The following is a 22,092-nucleotide window of genomic DNA, read 5'->3' on the forward strand; positions in this document are numbered from 1 at the left end:
ATATATATGCGTATGTATGTGAATTTATATTTACAGGCATAAATTCCTACAGTAGAGTATTAAAAAGAATGAAAACTTGATCGAAAAATATAGATTTAGATTATTTCTTTAATATAATTTGTAATTCGTTAAGGAACTGAAAAATATCAATTTATTATTGATTTCAATCATGTAAATTATAAAAGAAGACGGAAAACATGGATTAAGAGCTCAGTTTAAGATACTTGAAAGATTTTGTAAATTAATTAATTAAATTTCCTAATTTAAGTTTTAATTATTTAATCTTATTAAATAATAGTTGATATTGTTTAGCATTATTGATTTTTCTGATATTTTTTGTTCTTCCATTAATTTATTTTTATGTCTAGTTCAGAATAAAATAAATATATAAATAACAAATTTGTATTTATTTATAGCCGATTATTGATTACTTTTTAATGTTTTTAAATTTAATATAAGTGTTCCGTCAGTTGTAAGTGAATATTACCTAAGAACCTATAATTAATAGCAAATAATCGGCTTATTATTATGTAAAACACTTACAAAATATAATTAGCGTAATTATTATATCTTATAATTATTATAATCCTAATAAAAAGAAAATTATTTATTTATAAAGCTATGTATGTTTATATGTTAAGCAATTTTTTTCTTATGCTAGAATATGTTCATTTATAAAAGGAAAAGTAATAAAAACGAAATTTGAAAAATTGATAGATGATTAGATGATAAATTTAAAAAAATCAATGAAATAAAAGCTAAATTATAAAATTTAAATATGAATTCGTATAAATGAACTATTCTTCTAGGGATTGCCTCTAAGAAAAAGTACACTCATACATATGTAAGAGATAAACGGAAAATTATTTAAAAGTTAATTTATTAATTTAAAAAAGAGTATTATAAGCACATATGTAATACTAATTAGCGTATACTTTCACTACTAAAATAGTTTAATTTATCAATTGATAAGTCCAGAACAGAAATTTTTAAAAATTATTGACTTTCAAAACTTTTTTAATCAGCTGTTTAAAATCTAAATAGCCATTGTAAGGATATGTTATTAGTAGGAGCAGATTTGGATTAGGCTGTAATATATAAAATGCCTTTCTCTTCTCCTCCACTAAATACTAATAATTTAAAGCGTTGAGGCCTTAAGCTTTTTTAGCTTATGTGTAAATTCGAACTGATATCATTAGGTTTTGAAAGAGGAGGTTTATTGCACGAGTTGGCATCTTTACATTTAAATAATTTCGAAATGTATAACAGATTTCTACAAATATAATTCAAATCAAAGGAATTTTAATTCTTTAATAATTATTATTAAGTTCAAAGTTAAATTTCTTGCAACTCGTAATGGCAACTTTAAATTAATGTATTAAAACTTTCTATTAAAACTATTTTCACATTAAACTTTCATTAAAGTAACATTTCTTCACATTAATATTTTATAATAGAGATTTTTAAGTCAAAATAATCTTTAGTTGTTCGAAAATATTAAATAAAACTAATCATGTAATTTTATTAGTGTTTTGAATAATCTACAATTGGTTTAGAAATTATTTGACATTAGCTTACGGTTAATAAACTTTTTATTCTTCCTCTTCTTCTTCATCTTCTTCTTCCTCCTCCTCCTCTTCTTCTTCTTCCTCAGGCTCAGGTGGAGGTGGTGCAGCTTTTGGTGGTGGAGGAGTTGGTTCTTTGTGAAATACGGGTGGTTCCTCGAATAAATCGTCGTCATCGTCATCGTAAACACGAGCTTCTAAAATTTCTTTTGCTTTGGGTGCTGTTGGATCCCATTTGGGTAATTTTGAAGGGCCGCGATCTTTCCATTGGGTGTTACGTTCTTGCCAAACTTGTTCTATTTGAGTTTGATAATTTTTGCCCCAGCCCTTTAAGTTGCAAAAAACAAAATACATATTATTATTATAAAATCTTAATTATTTTATTCGTTTTTTTTTATTTAAAAAACATGAAAATATTAAATTACATTTGCAAAATTGCGTGAATTTAACAAAAAACAAAAGATTAATTTTTAAAAAATAAATTAATAAACAATTAAAAATAATTCTTAAAATACAAATTTAAGTAAAACAAAAACAGTAAAATGAAGGTCCGTTATAAAAATGCTCAGTACACAAAATAAAAAATGTATATTATTTAAAACTAATTTTCATAATATTTTAACTGGTAATTATATTTTACTTAAATATTTACAAACTTAAAATTATAATAAAAAACGGAAACATATAGGAAATTTATAATAGGACATGGGGAAGTCTTCAGATCAACAAACCACGGGGCATGCTTACGACAAAGATCAAAATTAACATTCCAAATTCTTTTTTCTTTGAAATTCATTGATATAAAATTTATAAAAAATACAAAAGATTCTTCATTCATGGGGAAAAGACAATGTAACAAAAACATTCAACGGGAAATATAAAAAATATAAAATATTGTGTCATAAAAAAGGAACATGACAAATATATGAAAACTCTGGTACAAACAGGGCAAAATCATTACAACAATAGGAATGTATTCAAAATTTGAAAATTTCAAAACTTCAAACCTGATGGAAAGAGGATGACAGAAACGTTATCTTACAAAAATTCAAATTATTTTATTTTATTATTTAATAAATTATGTCTCATTTTCTATTTGTTTCTACAGGATCTGTAACTTCTGTCTTTAAATTTAAGGTGTTAAAACCCTTAAAATTTTAAGAGATTTTCGTTCTTCTATTTTTTAAAATAATTTATAAGATAACGTCTAAATTTCAAGATGCAATTTTTAGGGGTTGGATCCTCAGGATTTGTCTAGGATTGGATCCTGGATACGAAGGATTAAATTCCTCGGGCATATGGGGGCAATTTTTGTTCTTACGTACTCCATCGAAAAGTATCTTCTTATCTTCGTATGTTCGGCTATCAAGACGTCTTTCATACTTGCATGACACCTGAAGTTTAGGCTAACGAAGAAGAAAATTGATAATTAAAACCGTGAAATAGATGTACGTTTACTTACTCCTTCAAAAAGACCCTTCTTATCGCCATAAGTTCGCCTATCCAGGCGTCTTTCATACTTGCTGGCAACCTGGAGTTTAGGCTGTAGGATAGGGGTGAATAGGAAAAATTACAGGAAAAAAACAGGGTTTAAAATCATCTCACAAAAAAAATTATAAAAACTAGACGGAAAAGCGACTGTAGCTTAAAAACTATGAAATTTTAAAATTTGGTTGTATAATTATTTTCAATTAGACAAAAGAATAAAGTAAATTTTATTCATTTTTATGAAAATTGTATTTTATAAAANTTCCAAATTCTTTTTTCTTTGAAATTCATTGATATAAAATTTATAAAAAATACAAAAGATTCTTCATTCATGGGGAAAAGACAATGTAACAAAAACATTCAACGGGAAATATAAAAAATATAAAATATTGTGTCATAAAAAAGGAACATGACAAATATATGAAAACTCTGGTACAAACAGGGCAAAATCATTACAACAATAGGAATGTATTCAAAATTTGAAAATTTCAAAACTTCAAACCTGATGGAAAGAGGATGACAGAAACGTTATCTTACAAAAATTCAAATTATTTTATTTTATTATTTAATAAATTATGTCTCATTTTCTATTTGTTTCTACAGGATCTGTAACTTCTGTCTTTAAATTTAAGGTGTTAAAACCCTTAAAATTTTAAGAGATTTTCGTTCTTCTATTTTTTAAAATAATTTATAAGATAACGTCTAAATTTCAAGATGCAATTTTTAGGGGTTGGATCCTCAGGATTTGTCTAGGATTGGATCCTGGATACGAAGGATTAAATTCCTCGGGCATATGGGGGCAATTTTTGTTCTTACGTACTCCATCGAAAAGTATCTTCTTATCTTCGTATGTTCGGCTATCAAGACGTCTTTCATACTTGCATGACACCTGAAGTTTAGGCTAACGAAGAAGAAAATTGATAATTAAAACCGTGAAATAGATGTACGTTTACTTACTCCTTCAAAAAGACCCTTCTTATCGCCATAAGTTCGCCTATCCAGGCGTCTTTCATACTTGCTGGCAACCTGGAGTTTAGGCTGTAGGATAGGGGTGAATAGGAAAAATTACAGGAAAAAAACAGGGTTTAAAATCATCTCACAAAAAAAATTATAAAAACTAGACGGAAAAGCGACTGTAGCTTAAAAACTATGAAATTTTAAAATTTGGTTGTATAATTATTTTCAATTAGACAAAAGAATAAAGTAAATTTTATTCATTTTTATGAAAATTGTATTTTATAAAAAAAAAATAATAAAATTTTAAATTTTTATGTAAATTTTAAACTGCTTTAAGACACTTTTTAAATTAAATTTTCGAATTTTTGAAAATTAAAATAAATAAAATTATTTTTCTTTTTATTCTTTTGTGTAATGTTAAAAATTTTTCTATTCAAAAATTTAGAAAAAATTTACATTTTATATTTAAAAATAGTAGTTATGGACATCGAAGGATAGAATATGGGATAAATATATGGATATTTATCCAGGCAACCATATTAAAATAAATTTTACAAATATTTATATTACTTTAAATTAAATTAATTTAAAAGCATTTATTTTAAAAAAGAAATAGATTTTAAAGTTTAAGAAAATTACGAGATAGAGATTAAATTTTTAATTTACTATCATTTTATAATAATCGAAACTTTACCGGATATTTTCCTGAGAAAGCCCTGCAAATATAATAAATATGCATAAGTATTTTTATATTAATATTTTAAAATTAAATATAATGGAATATATATTTACTCTGGGTCAAGACCCTTCTTCAAAGCCTTGTTTCTGTTAATTTGCTTTTGTCTTTCCGCCAGTTCTTTCAACTAAAATATTATTTAGGATTTAGTCTTCTATATTCAAGCCGTCTTAAGTGCCTAAACACTTAAAATAATACGAGAACTTTTCGTTTACGTACATCGTAATCCTGGCGCTTCATACGCTCTTCCAAATCGTATTTTTCACTCTCCAACTTGATGATGCATTCCCACAGTTCTTCGGCCTTAGCTTTCAGTTTATCGCTTGGCAGTCCTTCAATTGCCAGGGGTTTTACTCGGAAGCCCAAAGCGATTTTCTTGTCTTCTTCCAATTGTTCTTTTGTCTTGTGCAATTCGCTAGGACCGAAGCCACCCATCTAAATTGAAATTCAAAAGAAACGTTGAGAATCATTGGTAATTACAAGTTAATAATTAAATTAGAAACTAAATCAAATTTTAAAATAAAACAAAATTACTTCTTTCTTCTGGATGACGAAGTTTGGACCAGCTTTTTCTTTTTTGAGAGCATCCTGCATCGCCTGCCTCTTCCGCTCAGCTTCCTCTAGACGTTTTCTTTTCGCCTCCGCTTCTTTTGCTTTCTTTTCTTCCTATAATTTATATTAAAATTATTAAATTATTATTTTTCTACTAAGAGATGTTTTCGTACGCATTTTTATGTAATTAAATAGAATGATATTAATACAGATAAACTGCTTATATAATGAAATTTCTGAATTTAATTTAAATCTACTTTATACGATTTAAATTTAGATTAATAATAGTGAAAAATTAGATTTTGTATTGGTACTTATATCTGCGTATTACATAATTCAGCGTAGAATATAATTTGATCAACTAGTTATGAAATTGCCATCTGTCAACAAATACTGTCATCAGCTATTATATAACGTGAAAATTACCGATATTCAGAGTTCTTTTAAACACTTAAAATCCACACAAACTATCGAACTGTTTAGAAGTCGATTTTTTTTAATTTGAATGATTAAAACTGTTTGTTTGATTATGAAATTCGATTGTAAAATAAAATTTGATATCATTAAGTTTACGAAAAAAGTTTTTAAATAAAAACGAGCAATTATTTATTATGACATGGTCACAATGCCGGGCTGCAATTCTTAATCTTCTAATTTATTTAATTTAAAATATAAGCTATCCACATTAAATTAGTAGCGACTTTTCCTTTAACAATGGAGTCGTGCCGATCATCTATCTAACTCCTCTCTGGAGGGAATTTTTAATTGAAATAATGGTGAATTCCGGTGCAAAGTATAAGTTCGTATATAGTTGGGGCTTCCTGTCCCTAAGCTATCTGGTCTCGACTTTCATCTATCTAACTATAAGGAAGGTCAGACAGATGACAGTGGGAATTTATAGGTCTACAATTTTTTTCAAATTACAGCCCAATTAATCATTTTTATAATAGTAGTGTAAAATTTAAAAGTTATAAAAGGGATACAAAGTACAAACTGTTAGATTATTTCATCATGAGATATATAAATTCGTGTTCAAATGATTATTTTTTCTGTAACGATCTGAGTCATTAACTCTTCAATTTAAAAAAATATATATATATACAGTAGAGCGTCGATTTTCCGAATCAATTCGGGACTGGGGTTGTTCGTATAACTGATATTTCGGATAACCGATTTATGTACGAAAAAATAGTTTAACGTATTCGATGTCGAAATTTTTATCCGTTACGTGTCGCTTCACGTTGAATTTTCGTCGATGTTAAGCCTCACAAAGACTATTGTATCGTTAAAAATTATTTTTTTTATTTTGTACAAACAAAATAAATATATTTAAAAATATAAAAATTATAAAAAATTATACTTCAGATGTTAATTTAGTATCAAAAACGTAAAATATTTGAGTAACCCAAGACATAGCCAAAGATTAAAGCGCCACAGCACTGGCGAAAATTTAAAAATGCCGACTGGAATTCTTTCGGATGATTGACGTTTCGGATGATTGACTTTCGGAAAATCGACGCTCTACTGTATATATATTCTTTTAGATCATTTCCGAAAACGATAGTTTGTTAAAATAAAATTAGAAATTAAAATTTTGATTTTATTTATTTTGATAAATGTAAGGAACAGTCCTCTGTTTTTTAAAATTTAGAAACTTTAAATTAATAACTATTGCCAAACTTGTAAAATATTCATTAAAAACAAAATTAACATAAATTTAAATTACCATAGATTATCCCTTACGTCTTTATAAACTGGTGAAGACTCTTACTGTGTCACCTATTATTATTCTATATAATAATAATAATAATGTCCATGAATGTGACTACACGTGTGTGTGCATAAAGTCTTACTAAATATTAACTAGCTCCAATATATAAATATATTTTTATATATTAATATATGTACTTTGAATTAGTAATAAAATCTTTCAAAATTTTAAATTCTAGAAATCCGTAATGTTTCATTGAAGGATTTAATTTTAAAAATATTAATAATAGGTAATTTAACCGATAATTTCAATCCACTCAATTATTGAACTCAGTTTAATTATCGAATCTTGTTAGAATTATTGGTAATTTGTTCTGGATTGTTGTAAAGTATTACTATAATTCTGTCACTAATTAATATTACGTTCATTGACTGATCGAATTGTGATTTTTAATCATGAATTGGGCTTATCGATTCATAAAGAATAAAATTGATTATAAATCGAAACATAATACTCACTTGCTCTCTCTGTCGTTGCTCTTCTTGTCTTCGTTTGTTTTCCATCATTCGTTTTTCCTGCTCAGCTCGGAAGGCTCTTCTCTTAACCTTTACAAAAATAAAAGGAAATGCGTAAGAATTTAACTATACGATTTTCATCACTTAATTATAATTCAAACATAATATAGAAAAAAAATAATACCTGTCGTTCTTTCAGTTTTCGTAATTCTTCTTCCTCCTTGGCACGTTGTTTCTTACGTTGTTCCATGTATTCCTGCCACATGGCTTCCTCCTCCTCCTTCTTCTTCCTCATCTTCTCCTGTAATATTTAATGTAACGTTTGAATTTTCTATATAGTACGAAAATTTATTATTTAATTAATAACTTCTCGTAGAAATTTTAAGTGGAACTAACCTCCATGGCTAACTCTGCTTCCGTCATGGTTGGTGGTACTGCTTCTCTGTTAAAAGTACAATGACAATTTAAATTTAAGATAAATCCTGATCTTATAATTAAATAAAAAAAATGTTTAACTTTAAAAAATTAAATTGCTAATAAGTTGTTTTACTTAATCTAACCTAACATATTATTGTTAGGAAATTTAAAAATTTTCTATTTTAATTACTATATAAGCAATTAAAACTTTCAAATTTGCAAAATAAGTTTTGTATAATTTACTATTTTACAAAAAATATTAATTCTAATTTATTAACTATTTCTCACATAAAACTTTACACGATTGTTTTACAGTAAAAAGTAAATTACTCTAATTTTTATTTAGTATAATTAACAAGACTATTTCTCTATAGCACAAATTCTATTTTAAATACAAAACTTTTCAGATAGTAATAATAGAATAAATTCTTATCTCAAGTACTCATGCATCTAAAAATATATACGTATCTATATTGCACCATCTAAATCTATCCTTTCTATTAATCCTAAAATAATATCTATTTTTACATAACCTAACGTTACTTTCTAATAAAAATATATTTAGAATATCACTTGACATTTAAAAGAAATATATAAATTCTAATATCGAAATTATTTAAAATACAAATGCTACAAAACATATAAAAGCAATTTAAATCATATAAAACAGACAAAATAAAGACAAATATTCCATGCGTGTTAAATGCTGAAATTACTAAGTTTCATGCTATAATTTAAGAAAAAAAATTAGTTTAAATATATTTAAATATAATTTGAATAGACTTTCTTACGAATGAGTTGCATTATTCAGAATGGAATAATCAATAAATTATTAATTATAAATATGATCATCCTAAGGAATCTGTTATGGATTTTAGTATAGGCCTATAATATTTATTAAAATATTTTTTTCTATAATTTTAAATGCATCATAATATATATATATATATATACTGTATATGTATATATAAATAATTAAAAATTGGTGAAAATATACAGGTATAGGGTGTTAATGAAATAATCAATAAATTAATTATAAATATGATTATCTTAAAGGATCTGGTATGGATTTTTCTTAGTACAGGTCTATAATATTTTTCTATAATTTTAAATGTTTATTAATTACATATTTTTTTCATATATAACGTTTAAAATATGAATAAAGTGGATGAAAACATATGGGTATAGGGAGCTAATTATTTTTAATATGATTATAAGTGAAAATTTATAATCATAAAAATTAGTATTGCAGTTATAAAAATTATAAAAAAAAATAACAGGGATTTCAAAACAACCCTTTACATAAACAAATAAATAATTCATAAATTCATCAATGCAACAAAACCAAAGTTATTTTGAATATGAAAAATTTAGAAAGGCTTGCAAATTAGATAAAATTAAAATGAATAAATTGATTTTTTTCTGGTCAAAATTTTCTGTTTTAAAAAATTTCATGCAATCTCAAAAGCAAATTTTATAATTTTAATCCACAAGAAGCACGCTTTTGAGAAAAAGGGGCTCAAAACATATCGCATATAATAAACTTACGTTCGCTTCCCTGAATCAGACCTACAGAAAAAAATTAAATAAACCAATGGTTTTACTTATATCGACTAAAATAAAATACTATTTACACAATTATAAATTTATAAGCAAATTATTTAGATTCAGAAAGTGTTTTTACGTATTTTTCTTTTATTTTCTTAGTGTAACTATGCTTCTTTTTGTATTTTATATATGATTAGCTGTGTAAATTGAAATATACTTACTTCTTCCTGTAGAAAAAAAAATAAAGAAACAATTTTTAATTAAACGTTTATAATAAATTAAATTTTTAAATATAATTTATATACTGTATTTTACAAATACACACCTGCTGGTCTCCTCCTCCTCTTCGCTGGAGATGAAATAGAAAAATTATATATTAATTATGAAATCATTTAATAAAGTATTAAACCAATTTTAAAGATTATTATTTAAATTATTAATGTTACAGCCGTTTAAAAACGTTTAACATATAAACGCAATGGTGTATTTTATAATTATTTAATTTTTCATATAGTGATCTGTTCAAAAAAATAAAAGAAATTTAAAACTTTTTAAAATGTTTTTTTAGAATTTTATGCTTAAATATATACATAAAATACACCATAGACGTCGATTTTTTAATATTTCTGAACAAAACGCATACGAAAATAGCAGTGCATAGTTTGAAAACATGCAAGAAAACAAAAAATATAATTTCAAATCTTTAAAATATCAAAAATAAAATAAAATAAAAAAATAAATAAATAAATATATTGTTAAGGAGAAATTTCATATAATGCAAAAAGCTTCGGTAGTTAGTTAGTCAAAATAGTCAAAAAACATACTTTTTTGTAACATAATCTTCGAAAATAATGCGCGTAACACGATACTCGATAATAAAATTTAAGGATTCAGAAATGGGAAATCATGCTTAAACCAAGGATTTTCCTGTGCGGGAATATTTGGGATATATTCAAACACCATCTTTTACAAAAACTTACCGTCAATATTCATAAATAGTGCAACATATATATTATATGTATTTTTTTTAATTGTATTTATATAATATACGAATTTTAGCTGCATTGTAGTCATGCAGAGGGACAAGAACTTCGATTCACGACTTAGTATATAAAGATAACCCTTGTTCCAAGATTATCATGGTAAGTTTCCAAAGGGACAAACCAAAGGAACATGGAGGCTATATTTAGTTTGGTAAGGATTCGTGCACGTTATCTCCCACACCATACAAACTTACGATTTATGAAGTCGTTGGTCACTAAAGTGTGACTTTAAAGTCTACTGGTAAATTGTCTCAAAACTAAAGTTTGAGTCAGCTGTCAGTCGACTTCGTTATTTCTTTTTTCTCCTTTTTATTTCCTGACGATGGAGTTTAAAAGTTATCTTCAGTTTTAAAAAATCGTTTATATCGCGATTGTTTATTCTAAAATGTATCGGCTTATATTGTAAGAAAAAAATTAATATATATAGGCTATATTATTTTTTAAAATATAATATATTAATTAATTTTAAATGTTTCTATNTTAAGGAGAAATTTCATATAATGCAAAAAGCTTCGGTAGTTAGTTAGTCAAAATAGTCAAAAAACATACTTTTTTGTAACATAATCTTCGAAAATAATGCGCGTAACACGATACTCGATAATAAAATTTAAGGATTCAGAAATGGGAAATCATGCTTAAACCAAGGATTTTCCTGTGCGGGAATATTTGGGATATATTCAAACACCATCTTTTACAAAAACTTACCGTCAATATTCATAAATAGTGCAACATATATATTATATGTATTTTTTTTAATTGTATTTATATAATATACGAATTTTAGCTGCATTGTAGTCATGCAGAGGGACAAGAACTTCGATTCACGACTTAGTATATAAAGATAACCCTTGTTCCAAGATTATCATGGTAAGTTTCCAAAGGGACAAACCAAAGGAACATGGAGGCTATATTTAGTTTGGTAAGGATTCGTGCACGTTATCTCCCACACCATACAAACTTACGATTTATGAAGTCGTTGGTCACTAAAGTGTGACTTTAAAGTCTACTGGTAAATTGTCTCAAAACTAAAGTTTGAGTCAGCTGTCAGTCGACTTCGTTATTTCTTTTTTCTCCTTTTTATTTCCTGACGATGGAGTTTAAAAGTTATCTTCACATTTTCTATTTGTTTCTACAGGATCTGTAACTTCTGTCTTTAAATTTAAGGTGTTAAAACCCTTAAAATTTTAAGAGATTTTCGTTCTTCTATTTTTTAAAATAATTTATAAGATAACGTCTAAATTTCAAGATGCAATTTTTAGGGGTTGGATCCTCAGGATTTGTCTAGGATTGGATCCTGGATACGAAGGATTAAATTCCTCGGGCATATGGGGGCAATTTTTGTTCTTACGTACTCCATCGAAAAGTATCTTCTTATCTTCGTATGTTCGGCTATCAAGACGTCTTTCATACTTGCATGACACCTGAAGTTTAGGCTAACGAAGAAGAAAATTGATAATTAAAACCGTGAAATAGATGTACGTTTACTTACTCCTTCAAAAAGACCCTTCTTATCGCCATAAGTTCGCCTATCCAGGCGTCTTTCATACTTGCTGGCAACCTGGAGTTTAGGCTGTAGGATAGGGGTGAATAGGAAAAATTACAGGAAAAAAACAGGGTTTAAAATCATCTCACAAAAAAAATTATAAAAACTAGACGGAAAAGCGACTGTAGCTTAAAAACTATGAAATTTTAAAATTTGGTTGTATAATTATTTTCAATTAGACAAAAGAATAAAGTAAATTTTATTCATTTTTATGAAAATTGTATTTTATAAAAAAAAAATAATAAAATTTTAAATTTTTATGTAAATTTTAAACTGCTTTAAGACACTTTTTAAATTAAATTTTCGAATTTTTGAAAATTAAAATAAATAAAATTATTTTTCTTTTTATTCTTTTGTGTAATGTTAAAAATTTTTCTATTCAAAAATTTAGAAAAAATTTACATTTTATATTTAAAAATAGTAGTTATGGACATCGAAGGATAGAATATGGGATAAATATATGGATATTTATCCAGGCAACCATATTAAAATAAATTTTACAAATATTTATATCACTTTAAATTAAATTAATTTAAAAGCATTTATTTTAAAAAAGAAATAGATTTTAAAGTTTAAGAAAATTACGAGATAGAGATTAAATTTTTAATTTACTATCATTTTATAATAATCGAAACTTTACCGGATATTTTCCTGAGAAAGCCCTGCAAATATAATAAATATGCATAAGTATTTTTATATTAATATTTTAAAATTAAATATAATGGAATATATATTTACTCTGGGTCAAGACCCTTCTTCAAAGCCTTGTTTCTGTTAATTTGCTTTTGTCTTTCCGCCAGTTCTTTCAACTAAAATATTATTTAGGATTTAGTCTTCTATATTCAAGCCGTCTTAAGTGCCTAAACACTTAAAATAATACGAGAACTTTTCGTTTACGTACATCGTAATCCTGGCGCTTCATACGCTCTTCCAAATCGTATTTTTCACTCTCCAACTTGATGANATTAATTGTGATAAAAAAATATCCACTTTACTTTTTTTAGTCTTTAGTTATAATTAAATTGCTATAACAGTACATAAACGGTTAAGAAATTTCAAAAATAAATAAATAAATGTATATATAAAAATTATTTGTGACTTATTATTTCCAAAATAATTCTCAGAAATTGCTATTGTTAAAAAGGAAATATTTAGAGAATTTAAAAAGAAAAAAAAAATTGGTGGAAGTTGTTTCCTTATTTAAACCGGTAAGAGATATAGAGTGGTGTTGTCCTGCCTCAAACTACTTGCCAACCAATAGAAAATCGAGCAGTCCATTTCTAAACAAGGTTCCTTAGAATAAGAACCGATACTGAAAATAGATATACGAGCCAGACAACCCATTCAGATTACTCATCCTATTCGCATTTGCAAACAGGACCTTTCATCAAAACTTCTTTTCCTCTTTTTTTTTTAGAAGCAAATGCATTATTCTACTTTTTGATACTCATTATGAGTTAAAAGTATTTTATGCCAATAAAAATATTTTTAAAAACTTATATTTTGTTAAATATTAGCTTTAAAAATATACTAAAACGCTAAACGAGAATAGTTTTGGATCCTAATTATCCTAATATTAAGACTATTCTTTCATCTAGTGTAATTTATCTATTCTTTGAAAAAGTCAAGAAAGTTGCAGTTTAACTGATGTAAAGACGAGCGAATGAACTGTATTTTTGTGTTTTTTTTTATGTTAAAACAAATAAAAGTTAACTCTCTTACCTGTATTCTTCGTCAGACATGAAGGGTCTTGTGGGTTACCTAAGGAATCAACAACGAAAAAATTAAGTTTTACATACTCTCCGATTTTTAAAAAAAAAATTTTAAGCGAAACTTACAACGAAAAAGAAAAAAAAATTAAGTTCGAATTCGGCAGAGGAAATCGGGTGGCGGAGGTACACTCGAACGGCTCCTCTGTCAAATGACCTACTTCTTTCCTGTTATATGCTAACCTCCCTCCCTTTCCAGTTGTCGCGATGTCGCTTCTGTATCTCACAACTGGCAATAATCCAATCCTATACACAACCTTTAAAGCACTACTAGTTGAAAGAATTGGTAAGACAAGCCAAACTTTCTATAGATTCTTACTTGTCAATAGGAAGAAATCAAATGCTAAGTTAACTATACTCCACTGAACCAAATGTGAATCCTTAACTAATGATCACTTTCTTTCGTGGTCATAAGTATACATAAAATATTTTGCCACAATTACAAACATTATTTAACTCCCTTTTTACTATATACTAAGTTTTATTTTTCTGTTTTAATAGATGTAAAAGAATTAAACTAAACAGTAAGCTAAAGAAAATATTTAAATAAATTAAATTAAAATCTTATAAATTTTTCAGTATTTAAAAAAAAGTATAAGTTTTAAATGTTTTTTAGTGAAAATATAATTTGCAAAAATAAAATATATAGTAGAACATTACCTATCGTACATTTTTGGATATGAGGGGGCGTTAGATAAGTAAACGTTACTTTGGATGAAGAGCAAATACTCTATATTTTGCGATATTATTTGCTAGGTATTAATAGTAATAGATTTTATATGTAATATATATATATAACTAAATTTAAAATTAAGTTTAAAGTATTAAATATGTATATACGAATATTTCAACTTAAATTAATATTAAACAAGTGTATAAACTTTATTGTATATTCATTTATAGGCTATAATGTCATTAACATACGAGATATAAACTTTTATAAAATCCATGTTTAGGTGTTGTTGAAACTAATGAAAATTTAAGTATACATGACGTTAAAAAATTAAGTATTAATCACCAAAAACAAGATTTATATGAAAAAATCTTAAAAGATCTTACAATTGATATGTATATATAAAATAAATAAATAAAATAATCTACTTTTATCTTCAAAATTATTTATTTATTTTATAAATGAACCGTTCGGGAATTTGGTGTATTCTTATCACCCGACCTTGAACAACATAAAATGTCTACTTATACTCCATCCGTTTCTAAATTGGATTGTATTCAACTCCAGACTGCAATCCATATTGAATTTTTTCCTCCTTACATTCAATTGTAATATATTCAAATATATGCTTAAGTGCTCTAAAAACAGATATAAGCTTTATAACTCGTATAATACCTCGGCTTCTTACATTGACTATAATAATAAATGCTTTACTAAGAGAATATTTAGCAAGTATTCATCAGTCAATTTTGTATGATAAATTTAATCAGAGTAGAACAATCTTTCGAGTGATTCGAATGGCTAACGATAAGTGTACATGTCAAATTCATCAAACTGTAATCTTGGAGAGTATTAATCAGGCAAGTATCCAGGAATTTTATTATTTATTGAAGATTTTCAGTTGGAAAAATGTTCTGAGAAATATAAGCATTAGATTTAGCAAACAACATAAAATTTTAATTTGGATTCGCAGAAGTAATTTGTTATTTCTGATTATTTTTTCCGATGAAATCTCTTAGAAGAATTTAAATCACCACACACCCATATATCGATGCTACTTTTTATTTATTAATTATAATTTTTTTGTAACATTAAATTTAATATAAAAATTTTACATAAATATTTAATTTTTTAATTATGCTAATAACTAATACACTATTCATTGAACGAATATTTTAAAAAATTTAATTTTAAAATGCCAATGATGTGAATTATTAAAAACTTTATTATAAATTCGTTCATAAAATTAAATATAATTTTGTTCTTATGAATAAAATTTTTTTAGGAATGCTTCTGAAGAAACTTATATTAAAATAAATCTCTTCGGAAGCATTTTCAAAACTTAATATTCTTATAAAGAAAAGAAACTTTTTAAAATTCATAATTGTAATGGCTCTCGGCTATAAATGGACAATCAACAATTCGAATAGAAATATTTATTAAATTCTCATATCAAAGCTTCTAATTTCATATACGATATTCTTAAATTAGCCTCTACTAAACGAAAATTATTCTAAACAAATGTATTTAATTTATTAGATTTTCTTATCAAAAACAATTGTTTTGGCATTTGTAACAAGTTTCAAAGAATTTGTAATATTTCTAAGTTTAAAACTTCTGCTCTACCTAAAATTATTTAAATCATAAATTCTCAATCGTGTTATTGTTTCTTTAAATGTAAATTGTTATTTTATTATATTCATGTCTGTTGTGTTATAATAAGTATTGCTTGTGTGTATGTTTTCAAATTGTTTATATTGATTCTTTTCACTGAGAGTAAGGAAATATCTATAAATTATTTCTTTATAAACATCCGACTCCGTAATAAATAATTCTGAAATGAACGGAAATTCATTTTTATCTTTAAGAAGTCGACAAGTTCAAAACTATTGTTCAAGTACAAAACAAATTCTTCTTTCTGAAATTATCTATGAGCTATTCACAGCATATGATTTTTTTTTTATCATTGCCAGATATGATAGTTCTATACAATTTTCTCTGTAAAATATAAATAAATTATTAATTGTTAAGTATAGCTAATGTATTTAACTAATGTTATATGTATATTATTATTAAATGTTATATGTATATCTAATCTCGTGGTTTTTTCCAATACATAAATTTATTTCACACGTTCAAATGTAATATTAAGATATTGGAAAATATAAGAAATTTCAAAATTTTGTTCTAATCCTTACACTTTGTACTTTTTTCGTCTTGTTTAATGTTGATATATAAATATTTACATCCTGTGTTAGTTTACTTCACTTTACTATATTTTGAGGAATTTAGGATTTTCCATTTGTACTTTTATATAATTATCATCATCATATTTAAGCGTGTAATATCGTACATTCATTCACTTAATGATTCTGTACAGTTATATACAAGTTTATCGCTTCTAATAAATAGAACTAACGTTTAAATTTAGCCGGTTAGCATACAAATTTATGTATTATGACACTCGCATTATACTAAAATAATGCAAATACTTCCCTTCGATGTTAATTAATCGTTAAACAATTTTAAAAATACAGTTATCAATANCTTCTGAAGAAACTTATATTAAAATAAATCTCTTCGGAAGCATTTTCAAAACTTAATATTCTTATAAAGAAAAGAAACTTTTTAAAATTCATAATTGTAATGGCTCTCGGCTATAAATGGACAATCAACAATTCGAATAGAAATATTTATTAAATTCTCATATCAAAGCTTCTAATTTCATATACGATATTCTTAAATTAGCCTCTACTAAACGAAAATTATTCTAAACAAATGTATTTAATTTATTAGATTTTCTTATCAAAAACAATTGTTTTGGCATTTGTAACAAGTTTCAAAGAATTTGTAATATTTCTAAGTTTAAAACTTCTGCTCTACCTAAAATTATTTAAATCATAAATTCTCAATCGTGTTATTGTTTCTTTAAATGTAAATTGTTATTTTATTATATTCATGTCTGTTGTGTTATAATAAGTATTGCTTGTGTGTATGTTTTCAAATTGTTTATATTGATTCTTTTCACTGAGAGTAAGGAAATATCTATAAATTATTTCTTTATAAACATCCGACTCCGTAATAAATAATTCTGAAATGAACGGAAATTCATTTTTATCTTTAAGAAGTCGACAAGTTCAAAACTATTGTTCAAGTACAAAACAAATTCTTCTTTCTGAAATTATCTATGAGCTATTCACAGCATATGATTTTTTTTTTATCATTGCCAGATATGATAGTTCTATACAATTTTCTCTGTAAAATATAAATAAATTATTAATTGTTAAGTATAGCTAATGTATTTAACTAATGTTATTGTATATTATTATTAAATGTTATATGTATATCTAATCTCGTGGTTTTTTCCAATACATAAATTTATTTCACACGTTCAAATGTAATATTAAGATATTGGAAAATATAAGAAATTTCAAAATTTTGTTCTAATCCTTACACTTTGTACTTTTTTCGTCTTGTTTAATGTTGATATATAAATATTTACATCCTGTGTTAGTTTACTTCACTTTACTATATTTTGAGGAATTTAGGATTTTCCATTTGTACTTTTATATAATTATCATCATCATATTTAAGCGTGTAATATCGTACATTCATTCACTTAATGATTCTGTACAGTTATATACAAGTTTATCGCTTCTAATAAATAGAACTAACGTTTAAATTTAGCCGGTTAGCATACAAATTTATGTATTATGACACTCGCATTATACTAAAATAATGCAAATACTTCCCTTCGATGTTAATTAATCGTTAAACAATTTTAAAAATACAGTTATGAATACAAAATAAGATTTTAAAATGTATTTATTTATCCTTTTCCATTCTTTTTTACAGCTTTGAATAAATGCATAATTTTATAATATTTTTATTTTATATTAGAGCAATTCAAATGCAAATGTGCTGGTAACGATTTAAAATTTTTCTAAGCATTATGTGATTTCGTGAGTTTTCTTAAATTACGAGCGTATAGAATATATTTACAATTATCTATTTATAATAAGACAAATATGTTTTAACTAATTAAGTTATTTTATATTAAATTTTATCTTCTGTTCGAGAATCAGTCAAAATATTTGGCTATGGTTTGCGTGCATTGCGCTATGATTATATAATCTGAAACATTTTTTTTAACTAGAAATATTAAGAAATTAAAATTAAATATTTGAATTTATATAAAATTAAAAGTAATTTTAATAAATGAATAATTTTCTTTACTAAGATATGTGAAAGAAATATCTGGTCTCCATCACTTGACATCATTACAAGATATAAAATCCTGTTCTTAATACTACATATATTATAATTACTTTTTCTAGTTTAAAAATATAAATTTTTAGTTAATAATAAAAATAATTCTTAATCTTAAAAATTATTAAATAATTAAAAAAATTCCAGTACAATTGCGACAATGAAAATCTTATATTATTTTTAACAAGTAAAAATCTTTTAGAATTTAACTTAGACTAATTCTATGTTATATACACGATTCAATTTTAATAATTGTATTGATAAAGTATTATACAATATTTTTTATCTATTTTTGCTTTATTATCTTAATAACAATATAAAATTAATAATTTCGTTTAAAAAACTTTCAAATTTATAAGATGAGAAGCAATAATCAAGTTTCAAATTAAAGAAACATTTTAGTAATATTTTCTTACAAATTCTCAAAGTATTTGTCGAAAGTAGATGCATTAATTAAGAATTAATTAATCTAATATACTAAAATTTCGAATTTCGAGAGGTTTGAAGCAATCGAAATTTGAAGCAGGATTTGATATTCAACACGAAAAAAGAAAAAAAATGCTCTAATCTATCAACAGTTTGAAGGCAAGAGCTTCAAATAAATTCTAATTTTTTAAACGTTCATTTAACTGCTCTTGTTTAATAATAATTGAAAGAATTAAATACTGACCTAGAGGTGTTTGAGTAGGAAATACCACGTATTCCTTCAACACCACTCAACACAGTGGGCCACACCAAGGTGAAATTGCGCTGTTACGGTACACCTTATACCACGGATTTATATTTAGTAAAATTTACAATTTACAAATGATTGTTTCAAAGACAATGATTGGATGAATTTGTGTCTTACTGCCCTATCCCGTTTCACATATTCGAAGCCATGTATAACAACTACCGACAATTGTCACTGGCGACACCTTATTTGGAATGAGTAGTAGAACGAGCTCTCTTCAGACGATACCGGCTTAATTCTCTTGTAAAATTCTTAAACACGTACATGCATTTAATAAAAATTAATTAATTTTAATTAAATATTTAATTATCAATAAGTTATAACATACAGTAAAGCGCGGTATATTTAATTTTAAGAGTAAAAATGTAATCCTTTCGCATATAAGTAAGTGCACACTTCAAATTCTTGAAGATATTCGATTCCCGTTGCAAGTTGTTGAAAATATTGCAATAAAATATATTTTATTCCATAATTATTTAAACTGTAACCGGATATTCTTTTAATGTGTCCTCTTGGAGTTTCAAAGATGAGAGATGCTACGATAGATTCTGTAGTAGTTTCTTAAGCCAAAATAAATATTATTCTTAAATATTTTCTGTTGTTTTTAAGCAAATTCTGAGGGGTAATAAATTTAGTCGAAAGTTGTAGTAGCGATAATTAATTTTTAGTTGTATTTTTTGAATTAAATTCTGGATGTATTCCATTACTCTTCTTGAAATAATAACAAAAGCCATCATATTCAATTATTTTCATTCGAATTCAAAACAATCTCTTAATATTCTACGTAAATTTGATAAAAATTTAACATAAAATTTTATTCTTTTATACTTTTAATAAGTTTATATCGAACGGGCGAATATAAATTCAAAGTGTAACGCTGTACATAGACTAATATACTACATCTATTTAAACACGACATTTAAAAATAAAATAATTCTAAAAAATCCAATAGGAAACTTTTAAAAAGTACAGAGTCTGCAGAAAACTAGGGCAAGACCTGTGTCTAAAAGACAAACAACTTTTAAATCTCTGGTTTCTCGTATTTCTTAACTGAAACAGTCGAGAAGCGAAACAGAATGGAAGTCATCCAAAACGAAGAATTATAAATAGATTCGGGTATTGTGTAAACCATTTCGCCCCCAAAAGTACTAGTGGATTGTTCTGGTGGGCCAGAAAGAGAATGGAAGGTCGTCCAAGACCGAATAACCAAGAAAAAAAAAAAACTAGATTTGTTACAAAGATGTGTTTTCAAATATTCATAGAATAAAATTTTCACATTTTAAAAATAAATGCGCGAAATTTCAAATTCTCTTTCACTTAATCTTACGAAATTAGTCCAGAAATTAAAGAAAAATCTATATAACGTATTAAAAAGTTATTTTTTTATAATCGGTTATTTAAAAATTATTAAATTTTTGTATTTTCGATTTTTTTTTTATTAATAAAATTGTGAAAATCGATGAAGCAGCATATTGAAAAACGGAAATGAATTGCATCTTACAAATATAGCCCTCAGTCAACGACCTGTTCTTCACCGGAATAGTGATGATGTCAGAGAGAAAAATATATATTCTTAAAGACTTTGTTCCTTATTTTGTTTTATATATTTATATTATACTTAAAATATTTAAAAATCTGATATTATATAATTAAATACTTTCATTGAATACGTATAGAAGGAATTTTAAATAGTGTTTTTTTTTATGAAGAGTGCAATTTTCGTTTCGATTTCTTCGTTCTATGTATGAAATATGAGAAAATATTTTCTTAAATTTTTTCATTGAAACTCATTTTTAATGTGGTTATAATTTTTAAATAATTAGTAAATTTGCAAAAGAAATTAAAGTATGGCGCAATATTAATTCGAATCATTAGTTTAAGTTTAGTACATGTGAAAGTGAAACCTTGCATTTTACTTATTGGATCACTTGATGATGCAATAATTGTTTGTTTCTATAAATATTTTAAAGTTTCGTATACATTGTACATGATAAAAAAGCTGTATACAAATTTATAATTTTATATAAGCCTGTTTAATTAATTAAAACAAACATAAACATTAATGAAAAGATAAATTTATTTAATATTTCATTTATTTAAAATTTTGTTTATTTATACTATATACAGTAAAACAGAAAATATAATAGTATATAATATTTTTATTGTTTCTATATGAAACATACTATTTATATAAATGCTAAGTTTAATATACGTAAGATATATTAAATGCACTATATTTAAATTACGTGCATATGTAACTAATAAAAATCCTACGCTTAATATACCTCGTAGTAATATAATTTGAATTAGCGTATGTATTATAATTAAATTTAAATCCCGAAAAATATATTTAATTCCACTTAAAATAGTAAATATATAGAAATAAAAGTCATACAATATTATTGGATATAATAAATATAAAATATTTATATAGGCCTATAAACATATAGCCTAATAAAGTATATGNACTGCGAAGTGAAAATGTGAAAATAAATATGAAATTGAGTTGATAACATAATCGAACAAGTCGAGGCAGCTTATTGGCGCGAAGCTTTCTGAAAGTCAATAATATG

At 25.3% G+C, this 22,092-nt stretch overlaps 1 protein-coding gene across 4 annotated transcripts in view; it reads right to left on the minus strand.

Annotated features, from left to right (window-relative positions):
* LOC111640280 (troponin T-like) overlaps positions 1-19,604 on the minus strand; it is a 23,744-nt gene extending 4,140 nt beyond the window's left edge. The window contains exons 1-14 of one of the 4 annotated variants that reach the window (XM_023386283.1): positions 19,457-19,604; positions 13,798-13,836; positions 9,815-9,838; positions 9,711-9,716; positions 9,490-9,510; positions 7,921-7,966; positions 7,709-7,825; positions 7,528-7,614; positions 5,281-5,412; positions 4,966-5,181; positions 4,803-4,873; positions 4,705-4,726; positions 2,891-2,971; positions 1,579-1,892 (exon numbers count right to left, since the gene is read on the minus strand). In XM_023386283.1, the coding sequence (XP_023242051.1) occupies positions 1,593-1,892; positions 2,891-2,971; positions 4,705-4,726; positions 4,803-4,873; positions 4,966-5,181; positions 5,281-5,412; positions 7,528-7,614; positions 7,709-7,825; positions 7,921-7,966; positions 9,490-9,510; positions 9,711-9,716; positions 9,815-9,838; positions 13,798-13,817 (1,143 nt within the window). In that variant the 5' untranslated portion in view covers positions 13,818-13,836; positions 19,457-19,604 and the 3' untranslated portion in view covers positions 1,579-1,592. Of the gene's footprint in view, positions 1-1,578; positions 1,893-2,890; positions 2,972-3,027; positions 3,109-3,873; positions 3,955-4,010; positions 4,092-4,704; positions 4,727-4,802; positions 4,874-4,965; positions 5,182-5,280; positions 5,413-7,527; positions 7,615-7,708; positions 7,826-7,920; positions 7,967-9,489; positions 9,511-9,710; positions 9,717-9,814; positions 9,839-13,797; positions 13,837-19,456 lie in introns of all 4 variants that reach the window. The other 3 variants (XM_023386281.1, XM_023386284.1, XM_023386280.1) reach the window with 3 other exon arrangements.
* Between the last annotated feature and the right edge of the window lie 2,488 nt (positions 19,605-22,092).

This window comes from Centruroides sculpturatus, unplaced genomic scaffold, assembly GCF_000671375.1.
Source record: "Centruroides sculpturatus isolate CEXI.00-Female unplaced genomic scaffold, Cexi_2.0 scaffold730, whole genome shotgun sequence".
NCBI classification, from domain to species: Eukaryota; Metazoa; Arthropoda; class Arachnida; order Scorpiones; family Buthidae; genus Centruroides; species Centruroides sculpturatus.